The sequence below is a fragment of the Aphelocoma coerulescens genome, chromosome 1 (genome assembly GCF_041296385.1).
Source record: "Aphelocoma coerulescens isolate FSJ_1873_10779 chromosome 1, UR_Acoe_1.0, whole genome shotgun sequence".
NCBI lineage: Eukaryota > Metazoa > Chordata > Aves > Passeriformes > Corvidae > Aphelocoma > Aphelocoma coerulescens.
The window spans coordinates 87,508,958-87,531,607 of NC_091013.1; the positions used below are offsets into that span (position 1 = coordinate 87,508,958).

At 36.8% G+C, this 22,650-nt stretch overlaps 1 protein-coding gene across 8 annotated transcripts in view; it reads right to left on the reverse strand.

The window, feature by feature from the left end:
* Positions 1–22,650, reverse strand: part of DLG2 (discs large MAGUK scaffold protein 2) — a 1,009,135-nt gene that overhangs the window by 276,345 nt on the left and 710,140 nt on the right. For all 8 annotated transcript variants that reach the window (XM_069015930.1, XM_069015936.1, XM_069015961.1 and 5 more), the window contains one exon: positions 1,812–1,948. In XM_069015930.1, coding sequence (XP_068872031.1) covers positions 1,812–1,948 — 137 coding nt within the window. The remainder of the gene's footprint in view (positions 1–1,811; positions 1,949–22,650) is intronic.

Below are 22,650 nucleotides of genomic sequence, written 5' to 3' on the forward strand. Positions count from 1 at the left end.
AAGATTTTGATCTTGTGCACGTATCTCCAAATATGCAATGATTAAGGTATACAAAGGGTAAGCTGACTAGTATTTTCTTATGCAACAGCGATAAGCTTGGTCTGGAAGTATGTAACTAGAGGTGAGCAATACTTTGAATGATTTTTTTTTTTTGCTCATTTTATATGCAGTGATAAAAGGAGACGACACTAAGTAAAGAAACAGTCCAGACTGAAAGGAAAGAACAAAGACATCAAACACAATGCAAATGACCTCTGCCCATTTTCAGAAGCACAAACTTGTCACAATGAAGAAATATCTATATCTGACTGCAGTGAATCACAGGTTTAGGGCTGAGATGCTTAATAGACTAATCCTGTAAAAATCTGAAAAGAATTAACTTATTCACAGTGGTATATAAAATACTATCTTTCTATTCAAACTCGTTCTGATGAAGTTACACTGGAGAGGGTGAATGTGGGGGGGTTTGTATCTATTTGATTTTCTTTTATATATATATATTTACTATCTCATGTGAATTGGAAGGAATTAAGAGTAAAGTAACAAAAAATTGCAGATGACACAAAAACTGCAAGGAATTCTCATTAGGGTAAAAACCAACAGGCAACAGCTGAACAGACGCAGATTTGCAACAAGTTGCAAAATAACTGAAGCGCATATTAGGCAAATAAAAATACACATTTCTACACCAAAATAAGCTAAAACTTAATTATCCAACATTGACTTGAATTTTACTATGCTGAGATTCTGCAAAGAAAAAATGCCAAAGAAATTTTGAGTTCTAGTTTCATTTTGCTTTGATTTTGCTAACACCAGTTGATTCTTAAGCTGTTTTATCTATACACTTGGGTTAATTAAAGAAGACAAGGAGTCATCAACCCAGCAACCAAGTGCCTTTCCAGTACTGTTTAGTACTCTGTATAAATTACTGGTCATCATCCTATGTGACTGGAATACAGTGTCCCTAGCCAATAAAGAAAACCTCAAATAGGCACAGCTTTGCAGGCAGCAAAAAACGTCGTGGCAATTTTTTACTGCTTAAATAACACATCACAAAACAAGGCTACTGCCATACAAGTTTTTTTTCATTTCTCTTATTAGAAGAATATTTCTCTATCTGCTGAAATCTATGCAAATGCATTGACATGAATACAACTTAACATAGATGCACTTGTGCTGATTCACCAGGGCCAGGATTTCCCCCTCAGTGTTGAATTAAACAAACTGTGAGTGGGAAAGCATTATCTATGAGAAACAATGAATGAGCACAGCACATAGCAGGAAAAATTTCCTGAACTGAGTTCCATCAGAAGAATACATTTCCTCCAGGGAAAATTTCAAAAATGTTTTGGGGTTTTTTAACATCTATATGGAACATGTAGATAAAGCATTCCTACAGGTACTGAAATGTACTGCTACATGTGAGTCAGTTACGGGCACATTTTGACAGCTTTCAATTTGCTTACAACAGTAGAATCAGTACTACCTGAAAAAACAATTTGTTTAAAGTATTCTAAGATTTATGGTGCATTTTGCCTTGTCACTTATGTGCATAATACATTTATTCTCTTCTCTGTAAAAGGCTTGTCAAAGAAATATAATACACTGCCTTTATAAAATGATAGTTTTCCAGAGGAATGCTTTGTTAACTTTAGTCTCAGAAATATATGAAAAAAATGGGAAAAATTAAGATGATGGAAATATAATTATTATAGCAGTTGTATTGTTACCTCCAGAAAGATGTATGGTGAATGAAAGTCCTTATATGAATTTTCAGCTAAATAAATGTGATTTAAATTTGTCATACTCACCATAAGAAGTCTATCTCCAACCTGCAATCTCCCATCTTTTTGTGCAGCTCCCCCATCAATAATCTTGGTGACATAAATGCTGTTGTCCCCAGGGATGTGTTGGTTTCCCACTCCTCCTGCAATACTGAATCCCAGACCTGGAAAAGATATTGTAAACAAAACATTAGCGATACAACATATAACATTAAAGAGAAGTGGAAGAGTAGCATATACACTGTAAACTTTGAGTATTTTTTTCAAAAATACAAATAGCATACTCTTTCACTTTCCCTGAAAGGTCAGGGACAAAACTAGAGTAAGGAAATTCTATGTCACTCACAGTGGAAGGTATAGACAAAAATAATTGCATCACAGTGATGATTCTATACACCCTCCTCACTGGGGTCCAGTGCAGCCTATGTCAAGAGGTTATGGCCCAGCTTGCCATGTCCAGCAATAAAACCCTGAAACTTGGGAGTTTATTTTGTTAAATATTGGTATAAAATACATCACCATCTGTCAGAACAAAATGAAAGATGTTCTGATTGTCCACACCACTTGAAAACTACTTGGAGAGGTCTAGCACAGGTTTTGCAAATTTATGTAGTACCAGAGTGAAGGGTCATTGAAAATAAAAGAGAAAAGGTGCAGATGTTTGATTTTAAGTATGGTTTTTTTTCTAGGACATAAATCTTTGGCTATGGATACATAAAGTAAGAAAGCAATAGTCCTTTGTACATATGTAATTTCTATTCAGTGATCTGTGAAATTCCTAGATAAACACTCAAAATCCCAAACTTTGGAACAATGTCAATAACACATGCTGACATGATTCAAGAAAAGGAAGGTAAAATAAACGGATGTTGGGGGAAGGAAAAAAGACAGTTCCTCCCTTTTCCTATATTTCTTATCCTCTGACACATTGCACATACAGAGAAATCACTGCTTTAATTTTTTGGAACATTTTTATCTCTCAATCAAAGAAAAGACAGAAATCACTGTGCTTGATTTCCCATAAAAATTAACTTCACACAGCTAATTTTTCAGAGATTGTATAGCTAATGGGAACTTCCAGCTGAACAGAGAAGCTGTTACTGACAATAACCTACTTAGATTATTGCTCCAGCTAGGGATTTCTCTTTTAGCTGTACAGAAAAACAGTTATATCGATTTAAAGAGCAATCACTGGTTTTATCTATGAAATCTATGCTGTTCACTCATTCCTAAAAGAAACATGTTGGTAATAGCTGTAGCCTGAGCAGTAAAATGCAGTAGTAAAAAGTGAGTTGCCTGAAATCTGGCATTTCATCACAAACTCAAAAGGGAGACTGCTTGGGCAATAAAAATTAAGGGACAGTATATATAACACACAAAACATTTTCTTAGCAGCTGTGAGTACAGGGACAGGGGAATTCTGAGGGAATTAAATATTTTTAATTTTTTTTCCCCACATTATTTTCATCTGATCGTTATTTTAGCTTCAAAAAGATGTGAGGTCAGATACCATAATGAACTACTTAATGGATAGTGCCAAAGCAGTAAATTACAAAAAGAAACCTTTGAATTTATATCTCAGATTGAAATACTTCTTAATTAATTGACTATTAACAATACACATGAAGTTAATTCAGAAGTATGGGGTAATTAAAATAAAGCTTTATTGAATTTCCAGCTAAAACTGGCAATCACTGTTACTATTTATGCGCTACAGTCACTACAAGAATAAAAAGATTATGATTTTTCAGCATGGAAGAATTTCTTCTGGGGACTACTAACAAAGAAGAGAAAAGATATTCTAATAAAACATCAAGAATGGAAATTTTCTTTAAAACACTAGTTGTGGACAAGGAACAATGACTGAATAATATTTCTTGGTGACATAATTGTAACAAATTTGATCCAAACTCCATCTGTATAGGCTTCTACCAGTAAAGATCTGAGAGTATTCCAGAATGATGGTGGGAGCAAATGAGTGGGCTAGACCTCAGCCAGAGGGCTTTCTTCAGCTCCACTGCTCACCTAGGGCATAACCTCGGGAAGATTAGGTGTGCTTTGATCCCCTTCTCTTCCCTTTACTGACACTGCACATGTGTAAAGGGCAAGGTCATTTCTGGACACACAACTGGCTTGTACTTTGCACAAAGAGGGTCCTAATTGAGCCTGGTCCTGCTGCAATACAAGCAAGTAGTAGCCAAGATAATCACTTGCATTTTCTGCAGTGCTGAGTGGGGGGCTTGGCTTGCTGTTTGCATGGCTGTAGCACAACAGACATACAAAACCATAGAACAGAAGAGCACTAACACAGGCTACTCCCATTTCATGATGCTCACCCACCATGAAAGGAATAACTTTTTCTACTACAGTCTACAGAAAATTTAGATGTGATACACTGAGTGGGCCTACACTGTGTTTATAAGCAGGGTCTGACTTTGGGCATCCAAAAAACCAGCAGTGATTATAGAAAGGCTTAAAAGAGCAGAACAAGATGAGGTAACACTGTGGGGAGCAAAGGGAGAGTGGGTTGGAGAAAAAACTGAGGAAGAGAAAAATTTTCCATGTCAGTCAATAATGATTTAATTTCATTGCTTAATCATACTTGCCTTCTTTAAAAGATTTGTTATTGAAAAGAACAGGGAATGGAACAATGGCCCATTTAATTTTATTTAAATGACTTCTGCTAATTGCTAGGGCACATGGCAAGTATACTACACAAAAACTTTTGGGTAGTATTCATACGGCCAAATGACATCAGAAAACTATGCTTATCATTTATACTACCTGTATGATAAATGAAAATTCATTAAGAGGTTTTAAAGCATGATTCATCTCATCTCAGCAAGACAACTGAAAGAGATGAGGTGAATCACACTTTTGGTTTCTGAAGGCTGGGGTCTGGATGTGGGAAGAGATGAGTGGGAAGATCTGTGCTATGAAAGTTCACAATTTGAGTTCATTTAGACTGAGGTTTCTGTTTTAAGACTTCAGAAAGGTTTGCTCAACGCTGCTATGCATCCCTGGTCACTCACTACATCATATTAGAGTTATATCAGATTCTTACTCTGTTTTAAAAGCAGAGAATCATTCAAACAATTGGGAACAAAGCAACAAGATATGTTTTCTAAATGGTATTTTTCACTGTTCCATTGAATTAACCCCCAGCCCCCGACCTCCCCAAAACCGAAACAGCATATCTGATAGCAGAACCTCTTTCATGTTGATTCTTTTGGTTAGGAAAACATTTCTACCAGAACACAGAAGATCAGGACTTGATCACTTCCTCCTTGGCAGATATGCAATCTTCTTCATAGAAACAGCTGAGTTGGACAGAGTGCTCAAATTCCTCACAAGAGGAATTAGAGGATAAATTCAGAATGCAGTTGAGGAAGAAATGTTTTAGGATGATGGTAGTGAGGCACTGGCACAGGTTGCCCTGAAAAGTTGTGGATGCCCCATCCTTGGAATTGTTCAAGGCCAGGTTGAACAGGGCCTTGAATGACCTGGTCTAGTGAACGACGGGGTTGGACCTTAAAGATCCCTTCCAATCCAAACTAGTCCCTGTTTCTATGGTTCAGTGAAGAAGAGACTACTTCAAGAGGGAAAAAGAGAGAAAACTGGACTTAATACTGGTGCACATTCAAGTCAAATTCAGCTTCATTCAAAATCACTGAAGAGGGTAGGCCCATATAAGATTGACTCAATGCATAAACTAGGAAAGTTGAGTCAAACCTCATTTCCTTCCACTTCCTCTGGATATGTGTTCGTAAAATCCATCTGCCTTTGGCTTCCACAAATGCTGATCACTGATCCTGTGAATGTGTAATAATCCAATGAAACAGGACATTACTCAAATCAGAAAGAGGAAAAGGGACAGGGACAAAAGCTATTCCATCAAAACTGGAAACTAGAGAAAAAAATGGTGCTATTAATAAGTCAAATATATTCAGTCATATCTTTTCCTGGGATTATTAGAAAAAAAAACCCCATTAAAATAATTGAAAGATTAACAAAGCAAAAAAAAAAAAAAAAGAGTTGCAGCCGAAGAAAAATTCTAAGGCTTCCCAAGTCTCAATCAATTTCAGAAAAAACCAAAAACCAAACTGTAACTAACATCTACTTTGCATCACTTTTTGTACCAGATACATGTTTTACATACATCTTTATTTAAAAAAAATAACATGTGCCAACTGCTTTTCTGGTAAAAGTAGGCTTGGAAGTTCCCTGTATAATTAGTCCAGCAAAGTTGCCTCTATGTGATAATAATAAAATCTCTGCTTAAGACACAGTGGGTGAATTACACTGCGGGCATACTGCTTTGCAGTAACCAGAGAGGGAACCTAAAAGATCAACTGCAGCTATGTAATGTCAGCTTTCTAATGAGAAGTGAAGTTATAGAAACTCAGTCAGAACCCCAAAATGGATGTTGCCTTTTGCTACTATCCTACACAGAGAAATAAGCTTATTTTAAAGCAGCAGACAGAATGAGGATTTTAGGATAGAAATCCAACATGAGTTTCACAGTTCCCAAAAAGGGGAAGCCAAAGAAAGCAGCATTTAAGTCACAACCTTAAAATATAGTTAAGAAGTGTTTGATTTTCAGGTAGTTAACCAAAACAGTGTGCTTTAGAGACATAAAACAGGTAATTCTTAATTCCTAACTAAACCACAGTATACCTTACCTCATAACTGACCTGTGAACTTAGTGAAACCACAACAGGCATAGGAATTTTAACAGAAATATTATCATAACAACAAATGAAGTGTGAATGGGAATATGAATGTAAGCACGAGAAGAAGGACCAAAGGTTAGAGAAATCATGTGTATTGACAGTACAAAGCATTCCAAGCAATAAAAATCAAAATGACTCATTTCTGTCAAGCCTGGACAGAATGTCCAGACTCCATAAGACCACTGAACAGGTGTCTTGTCAGCAGAAGACCCTGTACCATGACAGTGGGATGTTGGCAGAAAAACTGCAGCATGTGACATCTGCCATTCTCTTGCCTGTAAGCCCAACAGGGAAGCAGATCATTTCAATAAAGATGTGTGTTTACTAAATGAAAAAAAAACAGCAAATGAGCAGCTACTTTTGTCTAAGACTCAGAGACTGAAGAAAGGAGTATTCAATATAAAGGACCACCAATAGCAACAGTAGATTCCTAGAGGGTATAAATAATTTCTCCAAAAATCAGTCAGTCCCTGGTTGCCAATCAAGAAAATGCCAGGAGATGTAGTAAGGGCTTGATGTTTCACGTCCGTTGTGTCACACACAAGTGAGCCAGACCACCACAGCCCAGGCATACTGGGGAATGTGGATGAAATGGCGAGCAAATGAAATATATGAAAGGAAGATCATAAATGCTTAACTTATTCAGAGGTTTCATGAATAAATGTCACTACTTCTCCCTATACGGTCTCTCATTGCTTTTTGTCACATTTATTTTCTACAGGTGTGAAACAAATCAATTTGCTTCAGATCACTGTGTGAATTCAGATTTTAAGAAACTATTTCATGCAGCAAAACAGAAAATACCACCAGAAAGGCCCTATGCCACAAGTTTCCCCACTGAGGCCCTTCCCTGATGTTGCAAGCCTGGCTGCTCTGTGGCATGTGACACATCGACCATGCTCCTGCGAACAACTGGACACGGCCCCGAGGAACTCAAAGTGGGGCAGCTCCTGCCTTTCCAAGGTCCAGCACTTCTACAACTCAGCTACAAAAGATGCACCTTGGTTTCGTTTTATTGTTTAAACTGTCAAACCTGGAACAATGAAATCCAATCTAGGTTTCTAATTAATCAAGTTCCACTTGCAGGGAGGAAAGGAACATGGGTAAAGTAAAATGCTTTGACTGATATAATGATTGACTTGTTTTGACAGGTACCACTGTTATGTCCAGTTTATAGGAGTAAACAAACTATAAAAATGTTAATTATAAACAAAGGAGTAGCAGGGAATGTCTCCCCATGCCCTCTGTTCAAGCCTCTTGTTGCCAATTTCGGCTTTCCTGGAGGACACATACAGCACATATTTACAATAACCTCACAACTGTGGACATTTAATGTGCTTGTTATAGCTGTGACTTATGATTATTGTTCCTTATTGACAGTAGATTCCTCTTTTATTTGGTGCATACAAAAATAAAATACATCACAAAATAAAAACTAAAATTTGTGTCACAATAATTACATGATGTTACAAGGAGGGACAGATCTTCCTCTAGAGAGCTCTCTCTGTCTTTTTTTTTTGTCAGCCTATGAATTAGTTCTTGAGAAACTATTAATCCCAAGTATATGAAGTCACTTTCTCTCATCTCCTTCGTTTTGTAGCAGTAGAGTCAAGTATCAATTTATTTGAGTGAGTTCTTATAACAATTCTGATGCATGTGACAGCTTATGCCAGAAGGACTTATGTGAATAAAATTTAACTACATTCTGTTCTGTGGATGAAAAAGTCAATCTAAAGTACAGTATGATTCATAAAACTTTTACTAATATTCATAACACATTTAAAAGCGGTCTACTTTCACTGCCATTGTTACTTCTTGTTTCAGACCCTGCCCCCAGATCACTTCAGAGGGCTCTTTTTGTAACCCACAACTGGATAATAGCCTAGACCACAAAGAAGGCCCAAGTCCCTACACATCTAACACAGCATATTGTTATCTGGTGTTTCTTTCTAATGGCCTTGGGTCAAAAACTTCAAGCATCTTCCTTACTGTTTTGACATTTTCTTTCAGAAATATCTAGTGTTTTGGGTTATTTCCCAGTTGATGTCAGATAGAATAAAAATGATGTACAGTGCCACTAGGTAAGAAGAATATTGTCCAAAAGCACCTTACACAAAGAGAAAATGGTTGTTCCCCTAACACTGTGTGGCATTATATATTCATGCCTTCAGGTATTATCCAACTGTTTTCACACATTTCCTTTGTTCTTGCCCATAGCCATTTTTAGAGTTAATATTTCCATTAATCCCTACATTCCAGCTGCCAGTGCATCACCTCTCCATATGACTGAAGCACCAGGGATGCCAGATTACAGGACAGCCTCTACTGAGGATCAAACTGAGCAGCACACACAGCACTCCCACAGAGTATGGTCAGCGTGCCCACAAGAGATGCTACGGCTGGATGCTGCTTGGCACCTGGGATTATACAGCAATCAAAGAGAATCCTTTCCTTGCAAATGATCACTGATACTTTTCTGTATGGAGAGAGATTTTGGCTGAGGCTTTAATAGAAATTAAAGAGTAAAATTTTTCATCTTTTATTTGCCTTTATCTGCATAAATTTTTAGTTCTGCAAACTCAAATTTTTAAAATAAACTTCAATAGTATGGTTAGATCTAGTTTTAAATATTCTTGATTTAATAAAAAGAAAAAAGATCATTGACATTTAAAACATTATAGTAACAGAAACTTGCTGCACAGCCCAGTGCAAGATTGTGCAGAGGTGTGTCCTTCATTCTTGATGAAAACAGAGATATTAATCTCACTGAGATTAAAATGGCTTCAAGACACTGCTGCATATGTACATTCATACTATCACAATGAGTTCTCTGAAGGACTGAAAGCTTGGAAAAATGGCAGCCAGCTACAACTCAAGAGAAGAGACTGTGGTGGTAGCTGCTATCTGGTGATGGAGCGATGGCAGACTGATTTCCATGCCTTTGATTGAGAATATCGAAGCAGCTTTTCAGCATATGTAATTTTAAAATTTGGCTACCATGCTGCTAACTACAAGTCCTTATATCTGTTCCAAAACAGCTTCCTGCTGAGATGTCCTGGAAAACCCCTGCCCACCACTGCATTCTCTGAGCTTGCTCTTCTGCTGGGGGCAGGGGAATGCAAAGCATTACCTCTTCTCTTTGGACACAAAGGGTTCCTCAACATCATCTGAGACCCACAGAAGTCAGAAACACAGATGAGTCCAGAATATGGAAAAATATCATCAGGATATTTCAGGGATTTTCCTGCTAAGTTACTCAGCTGCAGCCTCAGAAGCACATATAAACAACCCCTTTCCAACTACTTTTTCATTCTTAGTGGCATCAAAATCAAACATTGTAGCCAAATTTATTAGATTACAACATGAAAGAAAGAAATCTGTTCTCAGGAGACAGAGTTACACTCCTTGGCTCAAAAAAAAATCATTTACATTTCCAGCCAGAAAGGAAATGATGGGAAATTGAGATTATGATGCAAATGTTAATAAAGCTGCAAGGCAGTGAGTGCATGTTTAAGAACAATCATGCTGTAGGTACAGTAGATAAAGCATTGGTTGACATTATCATAACAGTAAAGCTAATCTTTCTGTAATCTTTAATAAAGCCTTGAAAACACATCTTGTTAAATTACCCTGCTATTAGTAGGAATTTGTAAAGAGTTCTCTAACAAGCAAATAAAAACAATCCCTTCTTTTCTATTGTTTTGCAGTTGAATGTTTTTCCTATTATGATTTTTTTGCCTGCATATATTTATACCTAAAGATACATTCTCCTTAGATGTAGTAGAAAAGAAAGGAAACAGCAAGTTAGGAAAATACACTTCGAGCCTCATTAGAAGTTGTGCTTATTCTATATTTTTACATTTATTCAAATTAATTAGGAATAAAATTCCCAGAAAGCATAGACAATGAGCAGTGGCCTAATTGCACAACAGTAATTCTTAAGAATACTTTACAATTTGACTTGAAAAGATCAGGGAATCTTCCTAATTATTCACAATAATATGACTTTTAAAGCATTAATGAGAATTCAAGTTCACTAAAAATCATATTAAATCACACTGTCACAATTTTACCAGAGTAAGTGCAAGAAAAAGAAAATTATTTCATTTTTGACATATACTGACACTCCAAGAATTATGGCAAGCAGTTTGGTTTTTTTGGAAATAAACACACCATACACCAAGCCTAAACATTTCATGTTAAGACCAGACAAATTAGGTTTTTAAAAAAGTGAAGATTAGTGTTGTGAAATAGAAAAATCCAATATCTGCCACTGAGGAACAGGATTAACTGCTTATATCTGATGTTTTTAAATGCATTTCTCTTCTCACATCTCCATATGCCTACAACTGAATGAATGGTCACTTCCTTTTCACGCAGGAAGCTTTTGCATATTTTTGGTGCGCCCACAAGGAAAAATAATCCTCACATTCAGAGACACTAAAAATCAGAATTTTTGATTAGGGTAGACATCATCCTGCCTGGTGACAGGATCATTTATATCTTGCAGGGAATAATGTTAAACACAGCAGAAGCAGACTGTATGGCTGAATGTGATATGAATGGACTGCTAAAGGCTACCCAGTTTTTTCTCACACTTCTTTTTCTACATTACCAGCATTTTTTTTGCAAGAGGTTTTTGGCTTTGCTTTGTGTTTTGGCTTTGAGTTTTTAAATCCCATCCTCACCCCTGCTCTTTCATTCACTTGGGCAAAAATCAACTGGATTATACACAACTGCAAATGTAGAAGACATCCTGGGAAAGTGTCCAAAGCCAGGTTGGATGAGGTTTTCAGCAACCTGGTCTGGTGGAAGGTATCACGCCCATGGCAAATAGGATGGAATGCAATGATCTTTAAGGTCCCATCCAGCCCAAACCATTCCATGATTTTAAGCAGCCAGTTGTCCTAATTAGCAGCAAAAAGCCAGGTGGGAGGTTACACAGTGCATTTTTTAAATTGTCGTATGCTGACCCAAAAACTCACTAATGCTGAAAAAGACAACTCTGATGTGCTCCCTGCCTTCTTTCCCACTGCCTGCCTTATATTAGCCATGAAAATTTTCTAGCCAAATGGCAAATTGAAAATGGTGTGAAACCCAAGCCAAATTAACCTGAATCACAGACCAGGTGCATACTGACCATCATTCACAGAGATGGCAGCAGTAAGAGCTGGCAGATGAGGATGGTGTTGGGTTCACACGTCCCCTTTGCTGGCAGCACACTTTCGTACATGGCCCCTCATTGTAAATCTGTGATTCCTGTGGAGAGCAGTGCAAGGTCATCACTGCTGCCCTGCAAACAGTTTGAAGGATGTGGGAAGAAGGAAAGATGCAGGGACAGGAGCAAGTAGCTGAAGTGAGTAGGACAGAAATGTCTGTTGAGGCTAGTAATGCGCTTGAAAAACAGTCAATAAAAATATGCCTTTACAGCACGAGTCCTACTGGGAAGAAAGGGAAAAATAAAACTGCTCTCCTAAGCTTAAGAGAGAGAAAGAGAAGTTAACAATCATAGGTTTGAGAGCTCTTAGAGAGCTAAGCCAGATCTACAGTGGAAGAAAACAATGTAGTAACAATAATGCTTATTCAGTATTTCAGCAATTTTTGCTCTGGAAGATACACAAGTACTATGATCCTCTTTTCCTGGCTAGAGAATCTAATATCAAGTCTTTAACTCACGCTTTCAAGAGAAGCACAAGGCCTGAGAATGTTGGATTTAACCACCTTCAAGTGCATTGTGAAAATGTCTAGAGTATAGTTATGCATGCAGGTTGAAAGCAGGGGAAAATCAAATTATCTCTACTGTCCCATTTTTTTTCAAATTTTTAAAGCAATTAGTGTCATTATCATAAATATGCCCTCATAGCCACAGTTATTTTAACTGCATCTCCTGCTGAAAATGCCATTTCCCATTAATATATAACAGATAATCAACCAGCTCTCTAAAGTTTTAATTTTGAGAAGTATCTGGAAATGGGATCTGCATGGCAGATCTAGATCTTCCTGGTATAAAACCAAGAGAAGTTCCCTTTCCCTGACTTTCTCCTCTCTTCCACAGACAATTCAACAAAATCTTGAAGCCTTTTTTTTTTTTTCTTTTTCACTCACTGTTCGTGCTCTTAAAGTTCACTTGACCTTATTTAATTCCTGATCCTACATTCAGATACATAATGTTTGGGCAAAGGAAAAAAGTAACAGGGCATGGCTCCTCTGCAGTGCCAAGAGACAGGCGGGCAGTTACAGAAACCTGCAACAACTGCAAGGAGATGATCCAAAGAGCCTGCTATTGTTTTTATATTATATAATAACTTGGGTTTAAATCCTGAAACATGGATCACTTTCCATGCACAAAGTACACCAGCTGTTTCAGGTGTAGGAACCAAATTTATGCTGACAGTTGATCACAGTTTGCCAGTCATTAACAAATAGTACCTATGTCATTTTCTGCACAAATTACTATAATTACTGGCAGCAGCACAAGATATTTCATCTCCTAATAATTCAAATGAAAAGCATTTGTTCCTGTAGATGTACACACCAAGATGTGCCTTAAAGTAGCTACTACTTTTTGATGAGATGCTAAATTTTTTAAGTCTTTGTACTACAAAAATCTGTGCTTTTTCTGCCACATTTTTTCTGATATAGATTTTTTGAAATCTACAGACTTGACACAGGAGAAAATGATTCCAATTCAGGAAGAAATGCTGTTCGCTTTGTATAACATTAGGTGATATATCTTTAACTGAGTATAGCTGCATCTCTGCTAAGTTGAATGGCTCTTTGAGACAAATATTTAATAATGTGTCATCAATAAAATGGAGACAGAAGGAGCAGTCTGTCAGTTTGGGATCTTTTTAACAACCATACATGTCAGGGACAGACTCATCAGTTTCTTTTATTTGTCCTCCATCTGATGAGGGAAATTTATCTTCTCATCCCTGTTACAAAACTGAACAGAACTCCTTTATGTAAAAGCTCTCTGTCAATTATGTTGAAGCTTGAAAATACAAAATGAAATCAAAGTTCATCTTGCAGCCTCTTATGTATTTGCAATCAACAAATCAATAAATTTGCAATCAATAAATAATCAATCTGTTATCCATTCAGTTACTTCCTTCTTAAAAAACTGAGAGAAATCAAGGCACAAATGTACATGTAATTTTGCTTTTTTATGTAAGGCCATTTACAGAGACATGATAGTAAAAGTTGAACAGGTATATAAATGATACAGAGAAGGAAAATACATGGTGCTTATTGAACAGAAGTAATAAGGCAAAGAGACTCTGAAAATGGATTCATGAGTCATTGCACTTTGTTTTGATTCTTTTTGTCTCTCTGAAACTGTAGTTTGGTCCCTTAGTTCAGTTTACTGATGATGCTGTCTTGCAGCACTCTAGGAAACAAAGTGAAGTTAGCATATTTTATTTGCTGGTGAGAAGCACCCTACACTCCCACAGAGTAAAATCAGACACCTGTGCCTTTCTAAAAAAGATGAGGACAGGACCTCTATTGACAGTATGGGGGGTACCAGCTTTAAACTGAAAGAGGGTAGATTTAGATTAAATATAAGGAAGAAATTTTTTATGAAGTGGGTGGTGAAATACTGCCACAGGTTGCCCAGATGTGGATGCCATCCCTGGAAACATTCAAGACCAGGCTGGATGCAGGTCTGAGAAACCTGGTCTAGTTGAAGATGTCCTTGGTCATTGCAAGAAGGCTGGAACTAGATGACCTTTAAAGCTCCCTTCGTACTCAAAATATTCATTAATTGTTCTATGATTCTACACCTTCTCAGAAATTACGCCAAGTATTTTCTAAGGGAATCGTATTCTAGCATACCTAACCAGAAAGGGAATGTGAACTCACATTTGAAACAGAATTACAAATTTTTTTCAGACTGGTCCCAGACCATTAAAGATTTTCTAAGAGCTTGTGCTTAGCAGAATTGAGACTCAGTATAACACTTAAAAAAATATGGTTGTTCAAGCCTGAGTTACACTACAGATATTCTGTGAGTAAGAGTTTCCCTCTTAATGAGATAACACAAGACCCTGCTGTTAGTCCCTTGAGGGGTTCTAGCTAGGAGGAGTATTAACATAGCCTTTCCATCAGCTATTTCAACTAATAATAAACCCTGAACTTTCCTGCAATGCCAGAGCCAGGGTCTAGGTCAGTCTCTGGGAACTATACATGCAGCATTTCCAACAAAAAATGAAACCCTGGGGGAAAGAATGAATGTACTAACACCTTGCTTTATTCACAGACCATTTCTGGGCACCATTTGGAAAATTTAGGCAGGTATTCGGATGAAAAGATTAATACCAGTGAGACTCACCCGAAGCTTACAAGACTGATTTTAGCTGTAAAGAAACTCAGCTCTGATAGGGACTGGACAGAACTGTTTATATGAAGTCAAGAACTAGCATTAAAAGACTTGGTGCAGTCCAAAGTAAAGGAGTTTTTACCAGCCTCCAAATACTGAAACATGCTGGGCCACACACCCTTTGGTGAAGAACCAGCCACCCATCAGATCAAATTGTTCCTAACGAGCATGATCCTGGCTTGAGCAAGAAAAAAACTGGAAAGACAGAGAAATGCAGATTAAGAAGCAGATTATATGTTCTAATATTCAGTAATATTTTCCCATGCACAGAAGTTTCTTTTCTAAAATGTTTTATCCTTCCTAAAGCAAAAAACCATGGAAATGAAAAATATAAAATTATTGAGGACAGGCAAAGGACATGGGTTTTTTATCTGGAAGACACCCTCTTCATTTCTGCAGATGGAGGATTTAAATAACCCCATGCCTACTCTTTGTCTTCACAGTACAGTGAAATGAAAAAAATTTTGTTATGGATCTTGGGACAGGAAGAAACTCAATGGATCATTACTCTTCTCAACCTGAAGTAGAAGCAACTACAGTTGCATTATGTCTAACAAATCGCTGTCCAGGTATGCTACAGACCTGATGTCCTCCCTGGTAATCGATCACATCACAATCCTCACTTCTTCTACATCCAGTACAAATCTTGTTCATTATTTGTCTACTAAATTTTGTTTCACACCCTCCCTAGGCAGCAGAGAGTAAACTCCCTCTTCAAAGACGTGCTGCAAGGCAAGATTGCTATCAGGTGCCTGTAAACTGCCCCCCACCGCCCACTTAGTCTTTGGTATTTCAGATAAATGGCTTCAGATCACTCATTTATTCATTGTAGTACAGGCTTTCTAAATCTCTGATCATTTTTACAGCTTTTTCCTGGAGTCCCTCCAACTGGCATACACCCTTCTTGAAGTGCAAAGCTCAAAGCTTTACCTGTAAAGGATGAAAGGAATGCTCCTATGTCTTATAAATCATACCTCAGTTTATAAAACCAATTATAGCATTTGAATGTTTCCTCACAGCAGGATGTGTAAGAAACAAGATGTTACAGCTAACAAAGTTCTAGCCACACTTCCACAGGATTCTTTTCCTACAGTTTTATGTTAGCACTATTTAGCAGATTATGTGGTTATTTCTGCTGAAAGCACCTTGCAGTTGTCCTTGCTGAACATCTTTGCTTTTTCACACGACTTTCAGTGTTGAACCCTCCCAACACATGGAGTTATCTGAGAAGAACGAGGAAGAGATGCAGAAAAGAAGTATGGCCTCTTCTGGTTACCATTACTCTTCAACCTTTTTCTAGATGCTTATAAAGAGATTTCCTACTTTTTCCAATATTCTTCTGAGATTCTAAAAGCAAATTCATGGCTTTATAGTCCCTTAGGTCCTCTTGTTCACTTCAGTGAAGATGTGTTTTCTGCTTTATCTTCCCAGGTTTTCACCTCACCTTCTCCCCATGGTTGTTCAAACCTGACTATTGTCAGCACTCAGACTTCATCAGATAAATTCTGGTGGTCTGTCATCAAGACCATCAGGACCTGTGTGTGTGTGAGTATCTAACTTCCCTAAGTACTGCCAGACCTATTGCTTCTTCGTTTGAGGCTGAGGTCTTGTCCCTTTGTTGCTGATTTTAATCATGATAGCAACCTTATCAGAGACGACCTTTCTGTGAAAACTGATGCCAGCAACAAGGTAGGCACTTTTCATATCTTGTCTTGAAAGCACCTACAGTCACAACATCTCTCTGTAGCTGCCAAGTACATCTTTAAAATTACAATCCTGATTCACAGAGGGGGTCTGATTTGCTGTAATAGTATTTCAAAGTATAATTTAAAAATAACCCAAATTTCTGAAAGTTACGACATTTGATAATAATTCAAATTTAGAAATGATACACATCTGACCTACAGACTAAGATTTACCCCAGCCTACCATTTACACTGAGTTTATTTTTCAATTACAGTATATAAAATGTAAATGTGCCTACAATAAACAATTTTACTAAATTATTTGCTGTAGTTTTATTTTTCCTTATTTCAGTTCTCTCTGTTGTTGAATAATATGCCTTTCTATTAATTTCATAAGACAGCCTACAAATTGTTTTGCCTAAGAAACAAAACAAAAACCAAAACACAATTTTCAGAAAGAAAACTCTCTCATGTCCTTATTTGCAAATATCACTTTCCAAAATAAACATGTCAAGCATGTCTTGGGGCTATTGTTCTTTTAGCTTATGCAACGTATCTTTTATCATATCCTAAAGAGTTTTTCTGTCATTATATACTTTTCTACATGTCATGAAGCTTGGCAACCGTTTCTGCCTATCAACCAATAATGACAGGACAATTTTTTTTTCTAAAGAATCCAAAACCAGGTTTGTTATTTGTTCATATAAGTTACTACTCAAAATTCAGAAGCCAACATCCCAGGTAATGGACACAGAGCTTTGTACTCTTGGAATATTTTGGAAATACTCTCTAGTGTGTATGGTTTCATGGAGATTCCCTCCACAGATGTAACTTAATTTTTCAAGCTTTCAGAGTTGCATTTTTCTCTGAAACTAGCCACTAAGGACATAAGCATTAAGCTATCTCCTTGCCTTTCTCATATAACAACAGCCAAAATCTGCCCTGGAGGAGGTCACAGCAATTTTTTTGATCTACCAAGCACACAATGCTTAATGTTGGAAAAAACATATCAACTTGCCATTGGACCAAGCAGCAGAATTTCTGAATGAAAAAATCTTAAATGAGTCTCTGCAAGATAAGAAGAACAAGCGGTACTCTCATAAATCAATGGCTTTACAGCCCACTCGAAAGAAGAAGAATTGAAGAGCAGCTGTCTATGTGTCAGGGAGCACAACTTTGGCACAGCAAGACTCTACTTTTTTTCTGTAAGAAGCTTGATCTCACTGCATCTGCAATAGAGGAACCTTCACTTCATGTGAAAACTCAGCTGCCCTTTGTACATGTCACTGATACGACACAGGCAGACCCAGAACATTTGTGCACTGGAGTCCCAGAGCCTGGACTTCCTGGTCTCAAGTCTTATGACAGCACAATTGGAAAAAATGGCCATCTGCACAGACCGTGTGTTCCACGGCCAACAGCGAATGGTCTTCCACCTAAACTCCAAAAAATAGCGGCCATATCTAAGAGTTCTGATATAATATTTAAAGACACAAACCAACCAACGAAAAAACACTAACTGATGAAGGAAAAGCAGTTCTTCAATGCCATTGGACAAATGTTCTATAATAACAAATGGCAAGTCGAAGCTAAAATACTACAGGGAAATTTGTTTTTGCCAAATGTATTATTTCTTTTGTTTTCATTAGGGATAACTAAAATTTTATCTAAAATTTGGAATACTGGAAGAAAAATTAGGTTGACAGATCTGCAGAAAGGACTAGGTTATAGTAATGGAAACAGCCAGATGAATGACTACTGCAATTAATCACTTTGGTGTTTGACTTCTAAGACAGCTATTCACTTCAGATGTTGAAAGATGCCTTAATGTAACTCCTTCCTTTTTTTTTCCAACTAGCACAAAGAAAAGAATAATATTGACAATCTAAAATAATTTTTAATTAGGCTGCAGTGTGATATTTTATTTACTATATCACTTGAACCTCTAAAGCTGCAGCTAGCTTTGTCTCTCCACCATGATTAGAATCTGTAATGCCTTTCTCAGAAGACTTAAAATACTGTCTACCCATGCTTAGGATTACAGGAAAAAAAGAGACAAGAAAACAACAAAAGTGAAGAGCTACATCTCCTCAAGCTATAAAAAAAGTAATTAAATGCAATTTATTCCTTTTAAGGTACTCTTCATGTCAATGCAGTATTTTGCTGATGTGTGTTGTCCTCCAGACAGCAGACTTCTTGAGAAAGATCTGGACATCTAAAAACTATCAAGAAGACAGAACTTGCTACATAGATAATTAACTGAACAATGAAGGATGAAAACACTATTCTGTAGTTTCATGTGACTAATTTGCACATTTGGCTTTATATTCAAAAATGGACAAAGGTCTCCAAAGGAGGAAACATAAGGACTTTCAGACTACTCAGGTGAAAGGAAAGGTGGTGTGTCAATGAACATATTCCACACAGCAGGCTAATCCCCATCTTCTGTTGCATCAGAATGTCACATCAGGCTTCAGAAATAGCTGTCATCTAACTGTTTTTTAAAGTAGTGAAAGATTAAGCATAATCGTTCTCTAAAATTTACCTGAAGAATTTAAAACAAGGATCAGATAGGTAGAGGAAAATGGCCAAGAAAACTGCCACTCCCTAGGAAATTCTCTCTACTCCTCTAAGAAACAGAAAAAAAAGATGTTGGCCTCCTATCTACATAAAGACTTTTTTCCACACTCACTCCAGTAGTTTAGCAAATGATGCCACTGTCCTTCCTATATTTTGATTTATCATGTATTGGAAATACTGATGAGACAATTAACACTCTGCTGTACTGTCTGCTGCCCTGTCTGCTGCATCTCCTCCTCTCCTCTTGATGAAAATAGCAATGGCAAACATAATGAAAGGGATTCCCCTTTTAACTCTTACACAGCACTCTAGAATGGGGATGGAAGTGATGAAACTATTCTCTGACTCAGAAATTTACAACCTAAAGGAAAAAAGGAGTACAAAGACATGATATAATGGCAAAATTATGAGACTTATTGTATTACATTTAATCAGGAGAAAACTCTAGAACTGAAAAAGAACCTGGACAAGATCCATGGGGAATTCCTCACACTTGGCACAGACAAATAAAAAAAGACACTTAGTCTTTGGGATTTTTAAAAATTACATAGAGTAAAAGGACACAGTGTCAAGTAGAATCCCAAAGCACACACATCACAGTTTTTCATACAACCATAAGACAAAAGATGTTCCGAGAAACTTTTCAGCTGGAGATCATTATGTAACTGGGAAATCCATTTAGAAAGAAAGTTCTTTTGAAGCATTTCCACAAGGACGGGATAAATCAAGTACAGAATTTTTAAATGCTCTGCTTTATTGTCACCCAGAAGGATGCCATATGAGCCAAAGCTGGAGATGCATCCATCACTCATCCAACAGCTGAGCACAGAGATTAATAAGCCCTTTCTCTAATGGAAGCCACTGAAAAAAAAAAAAAAAAAAAAAAGCTGACATCTTCCTTCTCTCAAATTTTCAGAAAAAAGTTAAGAGTTAAACCTGCAAAGGTGACAAGGACAGCATCAGGGGAATCTAGTACGTCATGCTAACAGCTCTTGATTCTCAGCAAAAGCCACAGAAGTAACTTTAACCACAGCAAAAGGACCAACACCCCATGACAATGATAAAACCCAAGGTCACACTGGAACACCATACCCATTGCTGTGTCAGAGCTGAAGAAACTATCTAGGCAACTGAATAATAATACAAAATTCCTACCTAATTCAGAAAGAACAAGCACAGAAAATTTTGTCAATTGAAATGTCAATGATCTACTTAGCTCCAAAGATGGCTGAATTTGGTCTTATGTGACACAACTTCATAGCACTATCTTCTGCCATTTAACTGCAATTGTAATGAAAAGATGACAGATTTATTTTCTTTCTCCACTGAAAACAAAAAGCAACCAGCCAAAGCTTATTTTTCTTGAATCAAAATCTCCAGTTTTTTGGCATCCAAGCCTACCTGCACATCTATCTTTCCCTGAGCTGGTGCCTTTGCTCTATTGCAGCCACAGTTCATTAAGATGAAATGTGTTCAGCTGAAGCTGCCTCATCAGTAAGTATTGCTGAGGCAATTTAGTAATGATCTTAATGCACAGTGCTGGATTTTTATAGCCATCTCAATTGGCTATTAAAATACAGCACTGCACTTCAAATTGCTACTGCACCACTTCAGAAATAGTTACCATGATGGAGTTGCAGAAAGCAATGCTCATTTCAGTGGAAACCTTACTCTTTGTGAATGATTTCTGGAAAATGATACTTAAAACCTAGTTTAGATGTTCATTTTGCATACGAACACGGGATTCTTAAGACCTTCTTGGAGAGTTCTTAGGAGCTAAATAGTTTCAAGGGAAAAACAGACAAAATACATGCACATAATATTGCTGCAGTCTTCCCAGTCATGATGTTTACTTCTTCACAGCTAATGCAAAATGACACTTAAATAGAAAAGGGGAAAATCAAAGTTATCATGAAAATATAAAAGACTTTGAGCAAGTAATATCCTACAGCTCACAGGATGGCTCCAGTTTTAGGTGACACAACCAGCCAGAAGGAGAGATTTTGAATTCCATTTGAAATTATCGTTTTTGATTTGGAAAATAATTTACTTAATGACTGACTACTAATCTCCAAAGATGGTTGAATTAGGTCTTATGTGACAACAGGCCAATTCCACCCCTTCCTGTCATTAAACTGCGTTTTTAACAAAAAACATGACGGATTTACTTCTCTTCTCTGCTAAAGACAAAAAGACTATAGCAAAAGCCTGAAAAACTAGAACTGAAGAGACACTCTAATAACAATAACTATTATTTTGTGAAATTATATATAAGAACAACTCTTCAGGAATGGAAGGAACCACTTCACAGGATCAATGTGGGTTTTTTAAAGAAAAACTTCATATATGGTAATTTACACAAATGAGATGGCAAGTCTTTAGTGACCAAAGGCAGATAATACATTTGATATTTGATTTATACCATAAAGAAGAATATGATAATGGCAGCTGTATGCATTTATCATCACTTAAATTAAAGAACATGATCCTCAGCCTGTGAAATATAAAGGTGCAGATACAACCTAACACATCAAGCATTAGCAATACAAATATGTCAAAATATTGTTGGAAAACAGCAAAGGCTTTTAATAGCACTATCACGGAGCTCTCTAATTCTATGATTTTCAAGAGAATACAATTTTCATATGATAAACTATCAGATACTCACATATTCTTACATTAGACAATCCTAACCTTCAGGGAAGCCACGCTTTTTAGTGGTGTTAACTTAGAACTGATGGTTTGAGTCACTATCTTAAAACTGGAAAATTATGTATTAGTGTTTGATGGAGCACTTTCTGCTAATTGGAGGAAACACGAGTTCCTTCAAGCAAAGACATTTCACAAAAAAAGGTAATTTAGTTTTAGTTGTGGTGGTTTCCTATTTATATCTGAAGTAAGTGATATGGTTACAGTAATATGAAGTGAAGCACTTAAATTAGAATTGAGAACCAAAATAGTTAGTTAAACCCAGATTTGAGAAAGTTTGCCTACTTCCTCATTTTTATACTGTTCTTTTAAGTTGCCCCATTTTGCTCTGTTTTAGATAAGGATTCATAGAGCACAGAAGGAAGAGAACATTCAAAATCAGAAGTAAATTCACAGCTGATGAGATCACAAGACTGAAATTCTTCAAAGACTGTAAGAAAAGGTTCTGGTCAAAATGTGAAAAACAATTTTGTTGAAAACACTGGACCTAACAAAACATTTCTTAATTAAGAAAATCTCTGCCTAACTTACCATAAAACCCTCCATTCCCACATGCTAAAGTTTGCTATAGCATATTTAGTGTCTCTTAAATTAGAGAAAATAGACCATTAAAGTAGCGGGAGTAATAGCTGCAATAATAAAAAAAAAATTAAAAAAATATGTACCAACATCAGTCTGAAGCAAGCACTTGCAATCAGTTATCAAACAGCAAGATCTGAAAGCTCTCACTGTTCTCTGAAATTGGAAAATAAATAATTAGGGTTCTTTGCTTGCAAAAA